This window comes from Hylobates moloch, unplaced genomic scaffold (genome assembly GCF_009828535.3).
Source record: "Hylobates moloch isolate HMO894 unplaced genomic scaffold, HMol_V3 SCAFFOLD_11, whole genome shotgun sequence".
NCBI lineage: Eukaryota > Metazoa > Chordata > Mammalia > Primates > Hylobatidae > Hylobates > Hylobates moloch.
Genome location: NW_026652286.1, coordinates 13706221 through 13726258, shown reverse-complemented (window position 1 = coordinate 13726258; position 20038 = coordinate 13706221). Strand labels below are relative to the sequence as shown.

General features: G+C 56.0%; 1 protein-coding gene across 1 annotated transcript in view; it reads right to left on the bottom strand.

The window, feature by feature from the left end:
* Positions 1 to 3104: 3104 nt before the first annotated feature.
* ABTB2 (ankyrin repeat and BTB domain containing 2) overlaps positions 3105 to 20038 on the bottom strand; it is a 213862-nt gene continuing 196928 nt past the window's right edge. The window contains exons 8-17 of the mRNA XM_032166295.2: positions 18807 to 18903; positions 18235 to 18370; positions 16140 to 16369; positions 14501 to 14679; positions 13769 to 13874; positions 13429 to 13531; positions 12825 to 12915; positions 7424 to 7492; positions 7017 to 7130; positions 3105 to 5337 (exon numbers count right to left, since the gene is read on the bottom strand). Of these exons, the coding sequence (XP_032022186.1) occupies positions 5140 to 5337; positions 7017 to 7130; positions 7424 to 7492; positions 12825 to 12915; positions 13429 to 13531; positions 13769 to 13874; positions 14501 to 14679; positions 16140 to 16369; positions 18235 to 18370; positions 18807 to 18903 (1323 nt within the window). The 3' untranslated portion in view covers positions 3105 to 5139. The remainder of the gene's footprint in view (positions 5338 to 7016; positions 7131 to 7423; positions 7493 to 12824; positions 12916 to 13428; positions 13532 to 13768; positions 13875 to 14500; positions 14680 to 16139; positions 16370 to 18234; positions 18371 to 18806; positions 18904 to 20038) is intronic.

Here is a 20038-nt window from a genome sequence, read left to right as displayed (position 1 = left end):
CCCTTCCATTTGTTGGGAACAGAGATAACCTGGTGGCTACACATACTTTAGTATGTTTGTTTAATGGTATCCAGGCTAATGAGTCTGCAGCCCCGATATGTTGTCTAGGTTCAGAGAAGGACCGGGAAGGAAACGGTAACTTCTCAGCCTAAGGGTATTTCATATGCAGCTCCTAGGACTCGTCCCCATAGGGAGAAGAGCAGGTTCTGTGTGCGACCCTAGGGCTGCTGAGCCTTGTCACCGAGGCTGTCAGGACATGAGCCTAGGGGCCTTTCGTTTCTTGGAACTGAAGTTTCCTGGCCACAGACCTCTGTTAGGTTTGTAGGAAATTTTGCTGGAGGCAGGGAGGGGGCATGAAAATAATTTTTATTTATTTTCTCAGGTGGGTGCCTGAGCCTGCCTTTCAAAGAGGGTTTTCTTAGAGCGTGGCCAGAAGCAGAGTCATATGCTCAAATGGTCAGAGCTGGATGGGACTGTGCAAGTTGTCCAGGCATATCATCCTACAGGTAAGGAAGCTTTTGTTCAGTGTCTCTACCCCCAAAGTCTCCCCAGCTGGCTCTGCTCTGGGGTGCAAGGCGAGAGGGCTCTGGAGGTAGACTGCTCTGCCCTGACCCTCACCGTGGCCTTGGGCAGGTTACTTCATCCTACCTGCCCTTCAGGTCCACTTCTGCAAAGTGTGAGTGGTAGGAATAGCACCTCCGTCATGGGGCTGTGGTGAGAAGTGGGTGGGGTAGAATGGGAAGCGTTTAGGACAGTGCCTGGCACATAGCAAGTGCCTCTCTGGGTTCTGGGCACTCGTCACATCTAACTAGAGGAGCCGCTCAAGTTCAGTTACATGCCAGCTCTAAGAAAATAAGGACTAGCTGTGGTGTTCTTTTAAAAACAGACAGGGTCTTGCTCTGTTGCCCAAGCTGGAGTGTGGTGGCTTAATCATAGCTCATTGCAGCCTTGAACTCTTGGGCTGAAGCCATTCTCCCACCTCAGCCTTCCAAGCAGCTGGGAAGGTGCTCACCACCACACCTGCCTAATTTTAAAAATTATGTACAGATGGAGTCTCAATATGTTGCCCAGGTTGGTCTGGAACTCTGGCCTCAAGTGATCCGCCTGCGCCTCCCAGAGTATTGGGATTAGAGGCATGAGCCACCACACTTGGCCAGGACTGGCCGTGTTCTAAAACCACAACCTAAGCTAGAAAAGGAGTCTCACTTGGGCAGCGAAGAGCATGCATTTTGCAGTCAGACTTGTCTGGCTCTGTGTAGTATCTCTGTATCCTTGGACGAGGCCTTTTTATTTGCAAAGTGTGTGTTCCTAAACACACGCTTGGGTCTTTGCATTTTGTGGTCATGATCTTGGGTTCTCCTTCAAACCTGAAAAGGCATGCCTCCCCCACACCTCACCATCTGGCCCCCAGACAGAGTGACATCTGTAAAGCTTGGCTGTTTTAGGAAATGTCACTTGTGAAATGAATTCAGATAGGCCAGCCATGAATGCTGTCACCAGAAGGGGAAGAGGCTGAAGAAGCCTGAACAAAGAAGGTTACTAAATGGTCGCCCCCCATACCCCCTCGCCAGGCGGGGCTAATGCCGGCCTGCTTCAGTGCTTCCACTGCTCATCTGGCCCGGCAGTCCCGGAGGACTCCGGATGACCAGGAGACGGGACACAAAGGGGGCTGCTGAGGCTGGGAGGTGGGGGAGGGGCAGAAATAAGTGACCGTCACCTTGGAAAAATGTAGACTCATTATCTGAGGCCTGTTACAACACCCACAGCCATTCTGCAGGCCTGGAGGAGGGGGTGGGGTTGGAAACCCCTTGGGCTTGAATAGGCAATTTTAGGGGATTGCCCCTGAGGGGGCATGCCCTTGATTCTACAAACAATTGGTTCCAGTTAAACATCATCTGGATCCTGCAAAGGGGACTTGAAAGGCAGCCTGAAAGGGAGAGGCCAGGGATTCCTGCTTGGGCTGGTTCTATTGAGGAGAAAGCTCTAGCCACCTTGCATCTGGCATGGGGACTAACGTGGAAAAGGATAACTGGCCTTCCAGGCTGAGAGCATAAAGGAAAGGAAAGCTTCAGGAGAAGATTTGAATGCAGGAAAGAAACCAGACAGCCTCAAAAAGGACAATCTCAGTGTTAGCCCTGTCGGTGCAGGAGCAGACTGGTACCCGCCCCCTCTGGAGAGGTGTTTTCTTTGGAGACGGCTAAGGCGCCAGCTTATGATTGCCTGTGGACCCACTGGAGCAGAGTGAAATCCCTGTAGATACAACCCATGCTCTCAGCACCTGGGTACTCAAGGGCTCCAGTAAGAAGGTAACTCCCCCAAGCCTGCCTGTGGCTGCTCATAGCAGGCGGAGCAGGGCAGGCCGTGAGCAGTGGCCCTGAATTAGGAGGTCCAGCTGCCCAGGTAAGTGATCATTTCCATTTGAGTCCTAGCCCCTTGGAAGCATGTCTGATTTTTTTTTGTAATAATTTTAAATGTTTATTCAAAAATGTATTCCTGCTACCCTCAGGCTCCAAGGGGCCTGCTCCCTCCCTCCTGCCTCCACTTTCTCTCAACCCCCCACTCACGCTCTCAAGAGAGGAAATGGCAGATCCCTCATCTGGAGCCAGAATGCAACTAGATCTTGCTTTCTAGGCTGGGTACTGACCAAGGCATGTCCTGCAGGGATGGGGGAACTTGTGGGGACGCTGGACACAGACCCGTGAAGGGTAGCCACTTTGAATGGCAAGTGCTGGGGACGGACAGCCCGCTCCACCACCTTCTTGGGCCACTGCACAGGAAGATGGTACAGGGGAGTGCGCCCCCTCCCAGTGGCCCCCAGAGGGCACCATGGGTCTGTGCGGTCACAGGGCCCCAGGCTGGGCCTCGAGCTGCCCTGCGCAGCTCCTGCTGGAATTGGGCCTTCCCAGGGACTGGGATCTTTATGTCATTCCCCTAACGCCTGAGTCATGGCCGGTCACTGACCCACAGCCACTTTGGTTCAGGTTCTCAGTGACCTTAGGAATTTCTATACCTGCCTCAGGCAGGCAGGTGACTTTTTTTTTGAGAGATAGTCTTGCTTTCTTGTCCAGGCTGAGGTGCAGGGGTGATCATAGCTCACTGCAGCCTCGAACTCCTGGGTTCTGTGAGCCTCCTACCTCAGCCTCTCAAGCAGCTGGGAATACAGATGTGTACCACTATGCCCAGCTAACTGGCAGGGAATGTTTTAAAAACTTGTATTTGTACCTGAACTTTGCACCTAAAACTACAGCCGTAGCCCCAGTACACTCTTGGGCCTGAGTCGGCGCCTCATCATCTCCCTCCATTACCTCTGCTAGTGGTCTTGTGGTGGCACCGGGCCAGGTCGGGTCTGGGTGAAGGAGGCCCTTTCGCCACTTTGGTGGGCTATGCCATTTGGGGATGTGCCTCTGAAGACAGCCCCCAAAATAAATAGCTCCCACATAAAGGGCCGTGGAGGGGGTGGGAGTGGAGATCAGGAAAGCCTGATGGTGTCATATTCCTCAGTCACTTGGTGTCTGTCCAGCTCAGTGGCACACACATGCTTAATGTGAGCGAGGGCGGGTGAGGAATGGATCCAGGCTTCGTTTCTGGAGAGGCGAGTGCTCAGTGGCCACAGCAATGGCTTTGGTAGGTTCTTGGCTCTGAGAGGCAGGAGACCTGAGTAACAGAGTCAGCTCTGGGATCTCTTCCTGGTCCTAAGGGGCTCCTCCCCTGTTCTGAACTCTGAGTAACCCTCTACCAGGAGCAGTGAGGCCAAGGTCATTGTTAATGAGTGTTTGTTGTTAATAAAACCATAGTACATTTACAGTAAGTGACAACATTATTGTACAGTTAAAGTATCATACAATATTACAGCAATAAAATAATGCCTATTTCTTTGTACATCCAGCCAAGCAGCTAGTCAAAATATTTTCCAGAATTGCAAGCCCCTGGGGGCTTTTCAGGGTGACCTGAGTGACACCTTCTGAAATGCCTGGGGCTTTTGGTGAATAAATAGTTTCTAAGGTGCGGCCAGACAGCTGAAGAAGTTGCACCCAGACAGGCTGCGCCTGATGCTGCCCCAGCGTCTGGTCCATAAATACGACAGGTGTCGGGGGAGCCCAGGGCCTGCAGAATTCGAGGGCAAGGCCGTGAGGAGACACAGCAGAAAGGCCTCTTCTCCCGGCCCTTATCTTCCATCAATGCCCTGTCCTTTATCTATCTCCAAGAGCCACAGTCCCCAGTGGGACGTGTTTCCCCAGCTCTCAATCCTACATTAAAGGAGCCGAGAGACTTGACCAGGGGGCTCTGCTTCATCGCCCCACAAAGGCAACCTAGTCTAGGCCTGAGGTTCCAGAATCCACCCATTTACTTTGGCCCCTAAAACCAGCAGCAAAACAAACAAGAGCTGAGGCCGTTCCTACACAGTACCCCATCCCCTACCCCTTGTCCCTCCACGCCAGACTTAGCTCAGAAACCATCAGCTGGGGAACTGCCCTCTGCTGCTAACTGGGCAAGCTGGTAGTCCTGATGGGAGGGACTCTGGAAGCCCAGGCACCAAAGACAATGGGGGGACTCCGGGTGGCAGCAGTCGTGGTGGCAGGGGGGTCCTCAGGCCACTGGATGCCCACATGAAGCCTGTCAAACCTTTGAAGAATAAGTTCAGGGATTTGGGCAGCCTTTGCTATGTGACATTTAGGAAGAAAAATACCAGCTTTTGAATTACTATAGATGACCGGGGGCCTAGGCAGTATGCATTCTATACATTCATAAGGATTCCCGTACCCCCAGGAGCCCCAGTTGAGTTTACTGAGGCTCTAGGGGTGAGTAGAGCTTGGAGGGCCTGGGCAGAGGTGGATCAGGACCAGCTGCTGACCTGCAGGAGAGGAGAGCGACACCCAGGGGGACCTCGAGGTGCAAAGTGAGATGGGGAGGAGGGCCACCAGTTAGCTACATCTCCCCTTTGCCCATCACTGATTGAACAAACAACAGCTCTAGGGCAGAGGAGATGAGGGTGAGCTGCCCGGTGACGGGGGGACATCTGGGGAAGGAGGAGGAAACAGCCCTGTGAACCTGGCTCCTAGAGGGCCTACAACCATACCCCGACATGGTGGGCCCTGGCACCTCCACAGGCCCTGGCCTCGGCAGCCTCCGCCCCCTGCCTCACACCCGGGAGGTGATGTAGACAGAGTGCACGCGCTCCGCCAGGGTGTTCTGCAGGTCCTGCAGTGGATCCAGGCCCTGCACTTTGCTGCTGCGGCTGTAGATGAGCTGCCGGAAGGCATCCTGCTCCAGCAGGGCCTTCATGTGCTTGAGGAAGAAGCCCTCACAGAACAGGGCCAGTTCTGGGGCATTGTGGATCTATAGGGCAGAGAGAGGAGGGGTGAAGCCCATGGCCTTAGTACAGCCCCACTCACCCTCACCCCCAAATACTACCTACCCATGGCTACGGCCCTGCTTAAGCCCCACTCTGGCCAGGGGAGATGTTCCCTGTCCCTGCATCCTGAGGCCACCTCCGCTATATCTGAACTGTTCAGCCCCCGTCATTTTCCTGCCTGTGTCATACTGTCATGCTGCCCTGTTAAGTGGCAGTCATCCCTGTTGGGTTGGAAGTTCCCTTCCTAAGGGTGGGAACGGGGACTGTCCACCACTGGGTGTCCAGGGCTCAGCACCAGGCCTGGCATGTGACTGTGCACGTGGTAAATGTTGGATAAAGATGTTCACTCAACAGATATCAAGGGGCCACTCCGGGTTTTCAGTTCTGAGGTCAAGATCTCTGCAGTGCTCCTGACGTCCTAGTTTGGGGGAGACAGAATCTGAGGAACCAAAGATAAGGTAACTGCAGAAGACTGTGAAGGAGGTAAAGCCAACGTGACAGGATGGCTTGTGAGAGGCCAGGGGAGGCCTGGGGACACCAGCTGATGAAGATGAAGGGCGGGAAAGAGCTTTACAGGAAAAGGGAAGTGTCACAAAAATCCTGGGGTCTGGGCATGCTGAGAAGGAAGCATGGTGGAGTGAGGGGAGATGTGGGCAGGACCTTGGGGGCCTGGGAAGGCATGATAAGGGCTGGCTATTATTTAGCCTGCAGCAGGTGGAAAACCTTTGGTGGGATTAAGGATGGGAGTAACAGTCTTTGTACTTTTTTGGGGGGCGGGGGGTATGTCGAGACAAAGTCTTGCTCTCTTGCCCAAGCTGGAGTGCAGTGGCATGATCACAGCTCACTGCAGTCTCAACCTCCTGGGCTCAAGTGATCTTCCTGCCTCAGCCTCCTGAGCAACTGGGACCACAGATGCACGCCATCCCACTCAGCTAGTTTGTAGAGGCAGGGTCTTGCCATGTTTCACAGGCTGGTCTAAACTCCTGGTCCTCCCGCCTCATCCTCCCAAAGTACTGGGATTACAGGTGTGAGCCACTGTGCCTGGCCATGGTTTTTGAACTTTTGAAAGAACCTTGTGGATTGCAGGGCTAAAGGAAGGAGGGAGGCTGGGCTGATGCCATTGTCCAAGAGAGTGATGGTGGTGGCTTAGGGCAAGGCGAGGGCAGTGGAGATGAAGGGAAGTGGAGAAACTGCTGGTGTGTTTCAGAGGTGGGTGGCTTGCATATGGGGGGGGGTTTGCAAATCAAATATGATTCCTAAGTTTTGGGTCTGAGCAGCTGAGCAGTGACCATGTTGCTTGTTGAGATGGGACAGCTGGGGAGGCACAGACAGGTAAGGGAGAAAAGTAAATACCTATGGTTTGATTTGACTCAGAGGCTCAGCAACTTGCCCAGCTACCACAGCCCAGGTGGCAGAGCTGGAATGTGAACTAGGATGCAGCTGGCTCAAAAGCTCACCTCCCAAGCTACCACATGGCCAGTGGGCAGCAGTGACCCCAGGCTACAGAGGGAGTTGCTAACCCTCCCTCAGCCTCTGCACTGCCCTCAGAAGCAGCCTGGTCACCTGCATCTTCTAGCTCATCCCCAGTGCAGCCACATGGCTGAGGCCCCCGTGGAGCAGAGCATGTAGTGGGAGGTGGCCAGCAGGCATCCTTGGCCCTCACCTTGGCATATTTGTAGGTGTTCACGGCACTCTCCACGCTGAGGGTCTGGGAGCACAGGATCTCGCAGTGCCTCTGCAGGGCATCCAGCTGGAACAAGCTGGCAGCTGACAGCAGCTGGTAGGGAGGCAGAGCAGGTCTTGGGGACCCATGGCCAGACCAGTTCCCGAGTGCCGTGTGCCCTGCTGCCTCCACCCTCAGGCCCTACTACCTTCTGATACTCCTGGGCCTAACCATCCCCGCTGGGGCACGCACTGAGGCTGGGCTCAGTGGTGTGCACGGTTCCTGTTTCTGGGAACCACTCTTCCTGTCAGATGGAGAGGAAGAGCCACCTTCCCTCCGAAGGGGGTGAATGGGAGACCGAGCCACTGGGGACCCTGGCCCAGGCCCCCTCCTCTCCCGAGTCTCACCTCCAGGATGTCAGCGGTGGGGATCTCCATGGATTCTGTTCCTCCATAGTACAGATACTGCATCATCATCTGTGGTGGGAAGAGGCCCATGTGAATGTCACGTGAACCTGAGGCATGAAAGTCCTTGCCGGCCCCACAGGGTACTGCTCCAGCTGCCGCCTCCAGGGGCCTGTCCCTCTGCAGGTCCCCAGCTCTGTCCCTCCCTCCCTCTCCTGCTCAGGCTGAGACTTGCGTTTTCCTGGGAACGCCACCTCTAGAAGCCAACTCCAAGGCCCTCTCTCCCGAGTCCCTGCCCGGATGACAAGCTCCCTCCTTGGAATGTTTTCCCCACAATCCTCATGAGAACACCGTGAGCCCAGGAGGGAAGTTCCTATTCACAGCTGGGGAAACTGAGACCCAGGGAAGGAAGATGACTTGGCTCAAGTCCTTCAGCTCCCCTGATGCCTGCAGCAGGGCGCTCACATCATGCCTGGCCCCGTGTGGCTCATTGCTGGTGTGATCTAAATTCTACGCAGGGAGTAGCAGTGGGGGGTCTCTGAAGGGATGTTGGAGTCGCTGCCTCCTGCCTTCCCCTGTCTGCACAAGGACTCCAATGTGGAGGTGAGTGTCCCGTCTGGGCTCTGTCTCAGGTGTGCTCTCTCAAAAAGAAAGCGCAGAGCCCAGGCCCGGAGGCCCGGAGCTTCCCTCGACAGGCTGAGCCCTGCCTTGGGCTCCCAGATGAGGTGGTCCAGGACCAGGAACAATTTAGTTCTGCTGAGGTTTCAGTTACAAACTCTGCCATCACGCTGGAGCCTAGTGAGGTTCCCAGTTGGAAAAAGAAAATTCTTTCTGGCTGGCTGAAGAAACAGCCTCAGCAAGGAGCTGGCAAGTGTGTAAGTAAACACGGCTCCAGCCCGCACAGTCGGGCTCTGTCAAGACTGGCCCTGAGGCTGCAGAGGCACCAGAGGGTCTAGGAGAAGGCGCAGCCGTGGGGAGAGAAGTGGGGAGACAGGCCTGCCAACCTTGTTGAGGCATCAGGAGATGTTGGCCAAGGCCCACCCTGGAGATGTCAGCCTCTCCCCACCTCTAGAGGTCTGGGAAGCTCCCACGGCCTTCTGCAGCCCCTGCTGGAGCCTAGGTGGCGAGCTCATGATTGCACAGTAAGTGTCCGTCTGCTCCCTCCAGACAGTGTGTGCCTTGGGCAGGCCATGCCCCGGTCCCTCTGCCCTCCCCATGCAGGGCACTGAGTGAGTGCTCAGTAAGGTGTGGCACCAGCAGGAGCAGTGCCTGGAATGCCCCTCATACAGGGTTGGGGTTGGAGCACCAGACAGGCAGGTCCGATCTTCCTGTTGGGATTCTTTGCTAAGGGATGGCCTCAGGGCAGCCCCAAGGGCCAGGCCTACCAGCCACCTTAGGCTGCAGCTCCCTTCCTGGACTGGAAGGCTGCCTCCTGCTGCATTTTAGGATTTGGTTTTGGCAAGGCCCAGTCTTGGCATCCATGGCACATGGATCTCCCTGAGGCCACTTGAATGCATATGAGGCCACAGAAGTCAGATCAGAATGGCTCACCTGGAGCCTTGCTATGGGAGCTGGGCAGCCAGCAGGCAGAGGTGGGTGAATTTTGCACAGCCTGGCAGTCCCTAGCAGGATACAGGTCATGTGCCTCCTGGAGCCAGGCAGCCTGTGGGGCTAGAGGCTGCTTGAGGAAAGGCCCCAGACAGGACCACCTGTAGAAGGGCAGCAGGGTTTCCTTCTGTCCTGAGTGGGCCACTTGGAAGCTGATACTGCAGAAACCATGTTGCAAGGGCAGGGTTGGGGCCCTCTGGGCTATATGCTCAGTAACTTTTTTTTTTTTTGAGACGGAATTTCGCTCTTGTTGCCCAGGCTGGAGTGCAATGGCGCGATCTCGGCTCACCGCAACCTCCACCTCCCGGGTTCGAGCGATCCTCCGCCTCAGCCTCCCGAGTAGCTGGGATTACGCAGCATGTACCACCATGCCCAGCTAATTCTGTATTTTTAGTAGAGATACGGTTTCTCCATGTTGGTCAGGCTGGTCTTGGAACTCCCAACTCAGGTTATCCACCCACCTGGGCCTCCTAAAGTGCTGGGATACAGGTGTGAGCCACCGCGCCTGGCTGTCAGTAACTTTTTACATTGATTACATGTTGAAATAATATTTTGGCTATACTGTAAGTTCAAAAATATTAAAATCAATTTCACCTGCTCTTTATTTTTTATGTGACTAGTAGTAAATTTTTAATTACAATGTATGCCTCACACTCTGACAGTACTGCCTAGATGTCCTTGGGCCTCTGTTTCCTCCTCCAGAAAACAAAATAATGATCCACACACCCCCACCCCACCCCGCCTGCATGAGAGCCAATGCGATACTTGGGAGCTGCTGGAAAACTTGCAGGCTTTTTTAGGGAGCCCTGACCCCAGATTGATGGCTTCGGGCTGACCCCTCCAGGGAAGCCCGGAAAGCCGGAGCTGAGGTCTGGAAGCCCCATCTGAAATGATGCCCCAGATATGGCGAAGTTCTGTACCCAGGAGACCCATGGGGCAAGGCCAGTGCCCTGGGCCTGGTTAGAACAATCGGCCAGAACTTGGCAAGAGGCCCAGGGGAAGGCATGTGTGTGCTGTGGACCTGAAGCCTGTTCCCTATTTGCCTTCCCAGCAACCCTGGGAGGTGCCAAGGGGCTGCTGAGCCTGTTCTGTGACAGATGCCCTCCCTTGGCCTGGCGGGTGAACACAGGTGACTGAGCCCACACACATCCCCTTACGGGCAGTGGTCACCCATGGCCACACGTGCGCTCCCCAGTCTCCAGCGATCCCTGTAGCCCCTCTAGGACCTGCCTCCTGCCTGATCTGAGCGTGACTCCACCTCCTGCTCCCACTCACCTGGACATGTTCCTAAAGCTGCCCATTCTCCAGTGAGTTGGATTAAGGGGTGAGAAAAGAGGGAAGGCGAGATGCCACCTGGCTTATGCCAGAACCCTGGGCCTCCCCTCCTCCCATATCCGTCAGTTACCAAGTTCCAAGTCCCATCCGCTCTTCCCTGGTCCATTTCCCTCCATCCCCCCAGCCACTGCTGATCCAGGTCACCACTGTCACTCAGTTGGATTCCTCAGCAGCCCCTAACTGGTCCCCTGGAGGCGGCCATGCCCCCTTCCATCCCTTCTTACCGCTGCAAATGCAAACTTGGCTGTTTTGCACATCCTGGGTTTGAATTCTGGCTCGATCACTTCCCAGCTATGTGACCTTGAGCAAGTTACTCAACCTCTCCATGCCTCTGACTCCTCTACCAAGAGGGGATAATAACATACCTACCTCCCTGGAACTGTGCTGTGAGGCTTCAATGGAAACCAAGCAAAGCACTTAGAACCCTGCCTGCCTAAGTGTTAGTGATGGTGAGCTCATCCTACTGCTTAAAACTTTTTAGAGGCTGGGCGCAGTGGCTCACGCCTGTAATGCCAGCACTCTGGGAGGCCGAGGTGGGCAGATCACAAGGTCAGAAGATCCAGACCATCCTGGCTAACATGGTAAACCCCGTCTCTATTAAAAATACAAAAAATTAGCCGGGCGTGGTGGCAGGCGCCTGTAGTCCCAGCTACTCGGGAGGCTGAGGCAGGAGAATGGCGTGAACGGTGGAGCTTGGAATGAGCCGAGATCGCGCCACTGCACTCCAGCCTGGGTGAGAGAGCGAGACTCCATCTCAATTTAAAAAAAAAAAAAAAAAAATATATATATATATATATAATTTAAAAAAAATATATAAATATATATATATAACTTTTAGAGCTTCCAGCTGTCCTTAGGTTAAAGTCCTTCACACTGTGGTTCCCTGGGGCAGCTTCAGACTAATTTCTGGACGTTCTTCTGAATTGCCCAGACTAGACCAGAGGGCAATTCCTGCACATGTCATGGACTCTGGCTTCAGGGCCTTTGCGTGTGATATTCCCTCTACCTGGAGCTCTGGAGTAACTGACCAGTTGCTCCAGCCCTTGAGACATTAGCCTATCACTCCCCCAGGAGGCATGCCTCATCGCCCCATGTTTGGTGTAGATGTACCTTACTGCAGCCCCCAGAACCCCCTGGGCTTCCCTTGCCACAGCGATCACACTCTTTCATAATCCTGTCTCCTTGAGGGCAGTGTCTCTGTCCTGTTTGCTGTGGTATTCACCCCAAAATGTCTACATGCTACATAAGCATGGGGATAAGTGACTAGAGGGAGCATGAGAAAGAAAAAGCCATTTTAGGCCAGGTGCGGTGGCTCATGCCTGTAATCCCAGCACTTTGGGAGGCCGATGCGGGGGGATCACAAGGTCAGGAGTTCAAGACCAGCCTGACCAAGATGGTGAAACCCTTTCTTTACTAAAATTACAAAAATTAGCTGGGCACGTTGGCAAGGCGCCTGTAATCCCAGCTACTCATGAGGCTGAGGCAGGAGAATCACTTGAACCCGGGCAGCAGAGGTTGCAGTGAGCCGAGATCATGCAACCGCACTCCAGCCTGGGCGACAGTGAGACTCCGTCTCAAAAAAAAAAAAAAGCCATTTTAGAAGTGGCCCCACGTGCTTCTGTGAGACTCCGGGGTCTGCACTCTCTCCTATTATATCACAGACCACTCCTGTGCAGGGCAAGGCCCTAGACCCACTTGCCAGCTTCCTCCTGGCCTCAGTCCCAGCCCATAAGGGTCAGCTCTTGCAGCCCTGAGCCCACCACACAGCCTGGAGACCTGCAGTTGCTACTTTCTAGAAAGCTCCTCTCAGTGGGGTTCAGCTGAGATCCCAGGCAGGTCTCTTCCTCTGGACCTTGTCTGCCCTGACTGGAGTTTCTAGTACGTAACCTTGTATGTTCTGCAAAGCTTAGAGCCCGAAAGACCTGACTTTGATCTACAGTCAGGATGTGCGCCTCACGGCCACAGGCTTGACCAATGTGGCCAGGGTTTGATGCTTGGGAGAAGTGACGCAGCCTCCACCAGCACTTCCTAAACTGCACTGAGCACATGGCCACCTGGGGAACTTGTGAAGATGCAGGAGAGCTGGGGTGGGGCCTGGGGCTCTGCATTTCCAACAAGCTCTCAGTAATGCCCATTGGCTGGGAGCCCACCCTGATAACAAGGACTCACACCCCAGCTGTGTGGCTTGTATCTGTCCTTGCACGTCTGTCTGCAGGCTGCCCAGACCACCTGTCCAGTGGTTAGAGCTCAGGACCCATGTGACAGGCTCTGAAGCTGCAGCCCCACAATGGATGGCTACCTCTGCACAGGGAAGGACCTGGATGCTCTATTCATTCAACAGAATACAGAAGGCACTGGGAATAGAGTGAACAATGACAGCCAATGCACAGCTGCCCGCAAAGGTGGGCTCCTGGGGGAGGGTCATCCCTCCGAGAAGAGGGCGGCACCAAGACCCACACACCTGAAAAATGTGGTACTTCATGTCGCTGATCTCGATGGTCTTGCTGCTGTCCCCATCCTGTTCTGATTTATTGGTCATTAGTGTCTTGAACCTGGAGCAAAGGAGACAAAGCAAGGTGGGTTTTGAACCTTTTACTCCACCCCTGTGTGGCGATGGCACCATCTGTCACCTGAGCGGCTACCACAAGACGGAGCATTTTAAAAATTACTGCTGTGCTCCTAAAATAATTTTCAGCAAGTGCCATTTTACACCATCTTAGGAAGACATCTGGGCTGAGCCCGATTCTGTCCCCACCACCCACCATACAAGCAACCTGACGCCTGTGGCCAGAATGCTGACTCTTCATTCCAGGATATTTATGTTTTCTAATAATCAAAAGCAATAACTCGGCCACAAAGAACACCACTTAAGAGCCCCCCTTTCCTGCTGCCCCGGGTCCACCCTGTCTTGTCCCGCTGTGGGGCGAGTGGGGCTCCGCTGCGACGTGACCGCAGTCTGAGGGGCAGGGGCTGCAAGGTACAGCCCCAGCGAGACACTGTCACCTCGAATCTGAAACAAGGTGCTTCTGTGCCCCTGGGCTGGGAGTTTATCTGAGGCTGCCTACCTGTTAGAAGCTGTCACCAGCAGGACTTTATGTGCATAAAACAGCTTTCCTTCCACCAGGAAGGTCACATCTGACATCTCCTTATTGTTCAAAAAGTGTGGATCTGTGAAAAGGGGGGAGACAGAGGGATATGGCTGAGGAGTCCCCTGCTGGGGGTTGCTTGAGTGTGCTGTGAGGTGCGTGTCTGGGGTTGGGGGTGGGACACAGAGGTGAGGAACAGAAACTGAGGCTAGGGCCTTGGCACTTGGAAATGGAGAAAGATGACAAAGTGAGGAGGGGGCAGGAAAGGGAAGAGGGGGAGGACGTGTGGTGATTCAGGGCGCAGGGGGCGCGCCTTCACCTAGCCTGGCCGGCAGGGTCTTCCGGATCTCTGGGATGCTGGGGATGGGGCTGCTGCCATAGCAGTGGGTGAAGATGGCAGCCAGTTGCTGGATGACGGAGTCGTTCTGTGGGGAGGGGAGAGAGGGCCTGTGAGCTGCCTGCTGTGGCTGGCTGTTCACAGATGCAGATACGTCAGGCAAATTTCCAAAGTCCAGGCCAGGATTAGTGCAGCCGCTATCTTTTGTTCCTGCTGGATGTGGCTTGGCAAGAGATGCCTGTTCCTTCATCAGTGATTCCCCAAATGGCTTTTTTGGTCAGGTTCCAGCCCATGGCCCCTGCCCTCTACAGCCAGGCAGTGCAAGTCTGAGTCTGGGTGCTGTGTGTGTGTGTGTTGGGTGGGGGGGGTCCCTGGGGGCTGGGGGCGAGTGTGTGTGTGTGTGTGTGTTGGGTGGGGGGGGTCCCTGGGTGCTGGGGGCGGGCGTGTGAGTGTGTGTGTGTGTGTGTATGTGTGTGTGTGTTGGGCGGGGGGGGGGCCTGGGTGCAGGCGTGTGTGTGTGTGTGTGTGTGTGTGTGTGTGTGTGTGTGTGTGTTGGGTGGGGTGTTCCTGGGTGCTGAGGGCAGGCGTGTGAGTGTGTGTGTTGGGTGATGGGGTCCCTGTGTCTGTCCACTTGTCTGCCTGTGTGTCCATCTGTGTATCCCGTGGTTTGAGTCTGGGCCGTGGGCTTGGGAACCGGCCACTGGCCACACTCACTTTGCTGGTCTTGAGGATGTCGAACATGAGCTGCAAGCCCTCGTTCACCAGCTCCTCGTTGTACTCCTCCTCTTTGATGGAGCTGAAGTCCCGCAGGAGGCTCTGCACCACCGAGTACCGTGACTGCGAGAAGGAGGTCCTCAGAGACTCGATCCAGATGTGCACCTTCCAGGGGACTCCTGGCCCAGGCAGGGAAGGGCAGGCAGTCACGCACCGCAGCTAAGCACTCCCAGCACAGACCACAGCCTTTTCTGGGCAGACTCTCCCAGAATGCCCCCGCTGTCTGCAGAGCACCCTGCCCGCCCCCTCCTGCCTGCCCCCTTCCTGTGCGCTGAGTGGCCCTCTCAGGATGGCCATAGAATGAAAGCTTTAATTCATTCTAATAGGTCTTGCTGGCAGGTCAGAGTGGAGTTTCAGGTTCTCATGAGATGAGGTGGAGGAATGGCTTCGGCCCAAATGCAGGGAACTCAGGCTCTGAAAGTTGACAGCCCAGCCTGGGGATTTGGCAGTGTGGGCCCAGCACCCATAGTAACCTTGTTGCTTATTGGACTCAAGAATTACTTGCTAGAGAGGTCTTATTAGTTGTGGAGGGGTGCCCAGGAGGGCTTGGATGGCCAGAGAATATGCCAGGCACTCAAGGACACACAGGCCTCCTTGCCTGCACGGAAGCTCGAAATGAACCTGGTCCTATCACAAGGGGCCCTCCCAGCACAGAGCACTGGAAAGCCGCTGCACATCCCCGGGCACATAATGACTGTTTTGCCAGTTCCCCAGCATGTGTCAGTGGGGCTATAACTTAAAATTGCTGTGGGAAGTTCATGACATAAACTAGTCATGTCCCTGGTAATTAGAGAGACAGCTTCTTAACCCAGCCTCACCGTGGATTAAAGAACTGATGGCATTCCCCAGCGACACACTGACAGCAGTGTGGTGTGTTAGTATCCTTGGGTTACTGACTGCAGGTGGGAGTTTTACAGCGAAGAACACTGAGGCTGACTCACTGCTGTCTTGGCCCAGCCCTGGGGGTTTGTGGCCCTGTGATGACAGTGACAGTGCTATCATCCACCAAGTGCTCACGGTGGCCACCGTGCCTTGTACTTTAGGTGATGTCACCCCATTCTTAGATAAGGATCATTAGCACCAAACCCACAGAGGCGGGAATTGAGGCTTGGAGAGAGGACGTGGTATGCAGCTAACACAGGACCTGACCTAAGTCTGTCTGACTAGCCTCCCTGGAGGACACCAAAAGCCCACAGACTCGCAGACCCAAGGAGTGCAAGGTCAGCCGAGTGACAGGACTGCCGCCTCACAGCGTGGAGTCCTGGGGCTGCAGAGGCTCTCAGCGCTCCACATCCCTGGGCTGTGACTGGGGAGGGGGCAGCGAAGCTCCAGCCAGGCAGGGTGGAGGGCCCGAGGGCAGAGGACCCCAAGACGTGGCACTGTTGAGCACTGTCTGAGGCGCAGGGCCCCTCCTGAACTGGCCATGTAGCAGGGGGGTCCCAGCCTCCACCCCGTCTGTGCTCAGCTGCCCTGGGGCTTGTCTGTCCCTGCGGGCCCTGGCCCTCAGGCCTGTGGAAGAGCAGCGGGGAGTGCCGTGTGTGTCCATATGCATGGCGTGTGCATGCCCGCGAGGCCTCACCCAGTGCCCTCAGCTCCATGGTGATGTCCACATAACCGTGCTCGGCGCTGTAGTACATGGCCTCCTGCAGGGCCTTGGTGCGGGTCCGGCTCAGCCGCACGGGCCCCTCACTGCCACTGCCCTGGCTCGATGCATCGCTTTCCTCCACACCCTCGGCCAGGATCTCCTCCAGGGATAGCACGTCCGCTTTAGCCTGCTGCGGCTGCGTCAGGAGCTTCCTCAGGACGTTCCTGCGGGCCCAGGGACGAATGAGGCAAGGGCTGAAGTCCCACAGGCAGTGCCCACCTGAGCTGTCCCCCAGTGCCCCCCTGCCCCGACAGGCTGCTCTGGGGCACCCGAGGGCTCGGAGGTTCATGGTCTTCCTCCTCCAGGCAGGCCAGGGGTCCCAGGATCACCAATCCCCATACACCTCCGAGAGGCAGGGCAGGGTGCAGGGGAACCCACCCTTCTACCATCCTGGTATTGCCGAGAAGCCATAGACTTCGGGGCTGAGCGAGCTGTGCCATCCTGGCTGTGTGACCTTAGCCAGGTCACTCTACCTCTCTGAGCCCTGACTGCTTTGGCATCTGTATTACAGGGTGTCACTGTATCACATGTTCCCTGGGCTCATGTGAGGCTGATGTAAAGTGTTTAAATGCAGAGCCTGAAACACAGCAGGTCTTTCTAAATAGCAGCTGACTATGCAGGTGAAAGTGTCTAAAACACAGGAAAAGCCCAGTAAGTACACATTTGGTCCCTTCATGTTGATAAGGATGAACTGAAGATGGATGTCACGTAGAATTTGTTCATATTTATGAATGAAGACACAGAATGTTAGACCCCACGGAGGACGCTCCCCGTGCTGCTGCTTTTAGCCTCATGAGAGCCCACACGCATCACCGTCATAGGCGATGGATCCATCTTGCTCAAGGCCACTCCAGGTGGAGATACAGACCCAGGACTTCTGGCTCCAAGACCTAGGCTCATTCTGTCACCTCCTGTGGCCTGGGGCTCTGGGATGGATGCAGCATGGGTGGGGCTGCAAGGTTCCCGGGGGATGACCTGCTCCACGGCCACCCCGCAGACCCTCCTCATGCCTGCCAAGCCCATGGCCTGGAGGTGCCCTTCCAAAGATCCAAGGTCCCTCCCAAGGGCTCCTCCTCACGTGTGGACTTGCTAGCTCAGGCAGTTTACAGAGCACCTTGTTTGGGCCAGGCACTGGCATATGAAGGTGAACTAGCCATGGTGCCTGTCCCAAGGGTCCTGTGCTCAGAGAGACAGGCAGATGAGCAGGCAGGCAGTCTCCACACAGGGTGAAGAGGCCTCCATGGGTGATGCAGGCACTGGGTGGGGTGGAGCGGCCTAGAGGTGGTGATGTGGAAGATGGTGCCTGGAGGGTGAGGGCGGCTGGGATGGGTGAATGTGGGGGTGGGCTGGAGACAGCTGGAGAGAAAAGCATTCTAGGGGAGGGGACCCCAGCCAGAACATGAGCCTGGTGGCAAGAATGGTGTTGGGGAATTGGAAGTAAGTGTCCTGCCTGCCAGCCCTGCTTTTCTAGCCCCGTTTCTGCCCTGTAATAACCCCTTGTCTGGTCTCCCTTTGCCCCTCCATGCTGCCCCTGACTTCAGCCTGCTGCTGTCCCGCCACACCCCTGGGCAGGCCTGGTCCCCACAAAGCAAACTCTACCATCTGCACCTGGGGCAGGGTGCAGTTTTGCACCAGGAGCCTCTGCACAGCTGAGCCATAGGCTATTTGGACTCCCAAGGCCACTTGGGCACTGGAGGACCACCAGCAGGCATGGGAAGCAATGTGGTCCTGAATGGGCTCTGGCACCTGCAGAGTGGCATCTCACTGGGAAATGGGACAGTCTGCCCTGGGCGTCGGGAGGCCCAGGCTCCAGTACCAGGTCTGCCAGGAATCAGCTGTGGGGCCTCTCCCATCTCCGGCCCCTGTGCGGGCCAAACTCCCCCATGTTTCTGGTTTACTAGCACACAGGCCCCCTGTTTTGGGAAAGGTCTCCGGGCCTAGCTCTTCTGCCCCATCGGGGAAACTGAGGCTCCTGTGAGCTTATTTCAGTGCCGTCATGTCACACAGGGCTGGAATCCCGGGCAGGTACCTGTGGCCGTGGGCGGCTGAGTGGCTGAAGCAGTTCATGTCCTCGTGGAGGGAGGAGCCCATGCCGTGGGCCTCCAGCACGCTGAGGAGGGGGTCGGCGCCTCGGCTCAGCAACAAACTCACCAGCTCGTAGTTCCCTGAAAGAGAAGGTGGGCAGCACGGAGGACACTGAGATGGTGGCCGCCAGGGCAGCTGAGGCGAAAGGGAAGGGAGAGCGGGATTCTCGTAGCTCTGAGTGCTGGAATAAATCAGTAAACCCCACGCTCATCTGCATTTGGTGGATGAAGTGGAGGGAGAGGAAGGCTGGCCGCGCCCTGCCCCTGTGCCCCCTTCCTGGGTCTCCAGAGGGAAGGGCCTCCCTGCCCTGCTGGGTCCTGCCAGATGCTGAGCCCAATAGAAACTGATGGGTGGGGCCGGGGGAAGCCCCCCAGTGGCCCAGAGAAGGGGTTTTAAGGCCCCTGCACGGGGTCTGTGTGTGCTAAGGAGACCCCTGCACGTCCAGCTACATGCCTGGCCAGGCTGGGGGGCACTGCAGGGAGGGGTAGACAGAGCCTCTTGGTAGCCGGTGCCTACCTGCCGCAGAGGCCAGCTGCAGGGGCGTCTCCGCGTAGCTGTCCTCGCCACCGTTCACTGCCGAGCCCTCCACATGGGCACCAGCATCCAGCAGCAACTGCCAGGGGCACAGAGGAGGAGGGCACTGCTCAGCATGGCAGGGAGCACCTGGGAAGGGCCAGGGTGCTTTGGGGGACAGGGCCTTTACTTCTCTCCAGGCATGTGACCAAGACACAGTTCACCCCAGCAGCTGAGGAACTGGAACTTGAGAACTCCAGGTTATCCTCAGGGCTCAAAGTTTCTAGAATCTTCAACTCCATTATTGCGGCCCAGGACCAAGCCCCTAAGCTGTGAGGACCTCTGAGCTTTTTCCGTCTTCCAAATGCTTTCCCGTGAACTGACTGCAGCCACCTTGCTGAGAACGCATGTGGATGAGCAGCACAGAAAATGTTGCCTCCAATCTATGGGGTAAACCGCAGCTCTGGGTGGCAGCACGTGTTGGAGTCAGAAGGAGCAGGGTGTCAGTGCTGGCCACTGGCCAATGAGTAAACCCAGGCAGGTACTTCAACTCCCAGAGCCTCAGTCTTCCTCATCCACAGAATGGGAAGAGGGGCCTGCTTCCCTTAGGCTTCTTATCTGAGAGGTACAGCAGGTACCCCCGGACGGCAGGTGGTGGGGCTGGAGCAGGAAGTCCCGGTTTAGGACAGCAGAGGGCCTCTCCCCATGCTAGCAAGGGCGGGCTTTGACAGAGGACAGACGGGGCAGGGTTAACAGATACCAGGCAGTTCCAGATGAGCCGGTCCTGGCTCTGCCTTGGGGCAGGGGTGGGATCTGCATTACTCCAACTGGTGACTTTCAGCTCCTGTTCCACCTTCCCTGACCAGCTGCTCTGGAGGGAGCAACCTTCCAGCCCTCCCAGGCTCCTGAAGACCGAACCTTCCTCCAAGCACGCATGGCAGTCTAGGGGAGCCCAACCGCCCTGCGCCTGGAGACCAGGAGTGGAGTTCAGGCTGACCTCTCAGTCCCATGGACTGTGGCATGGGGGACGGCCATCACTGGAGATACAGCAGTCAGAAATCAGTCACTCCCTGCACCAGTGCCAAGGCCGTGGAGGTGGGGGCCTGCTCACTGGGGCAAAACTAGGCACGGATCCAGGCAAGTTCAGGGCGCAGCCCTGCAGGCCCAGTCTGAACTGAGGTTGGGATTTTGCTCTGGTCCTTATAAGGCAAAGGCGGCAGGATGTGGTGGCCAGT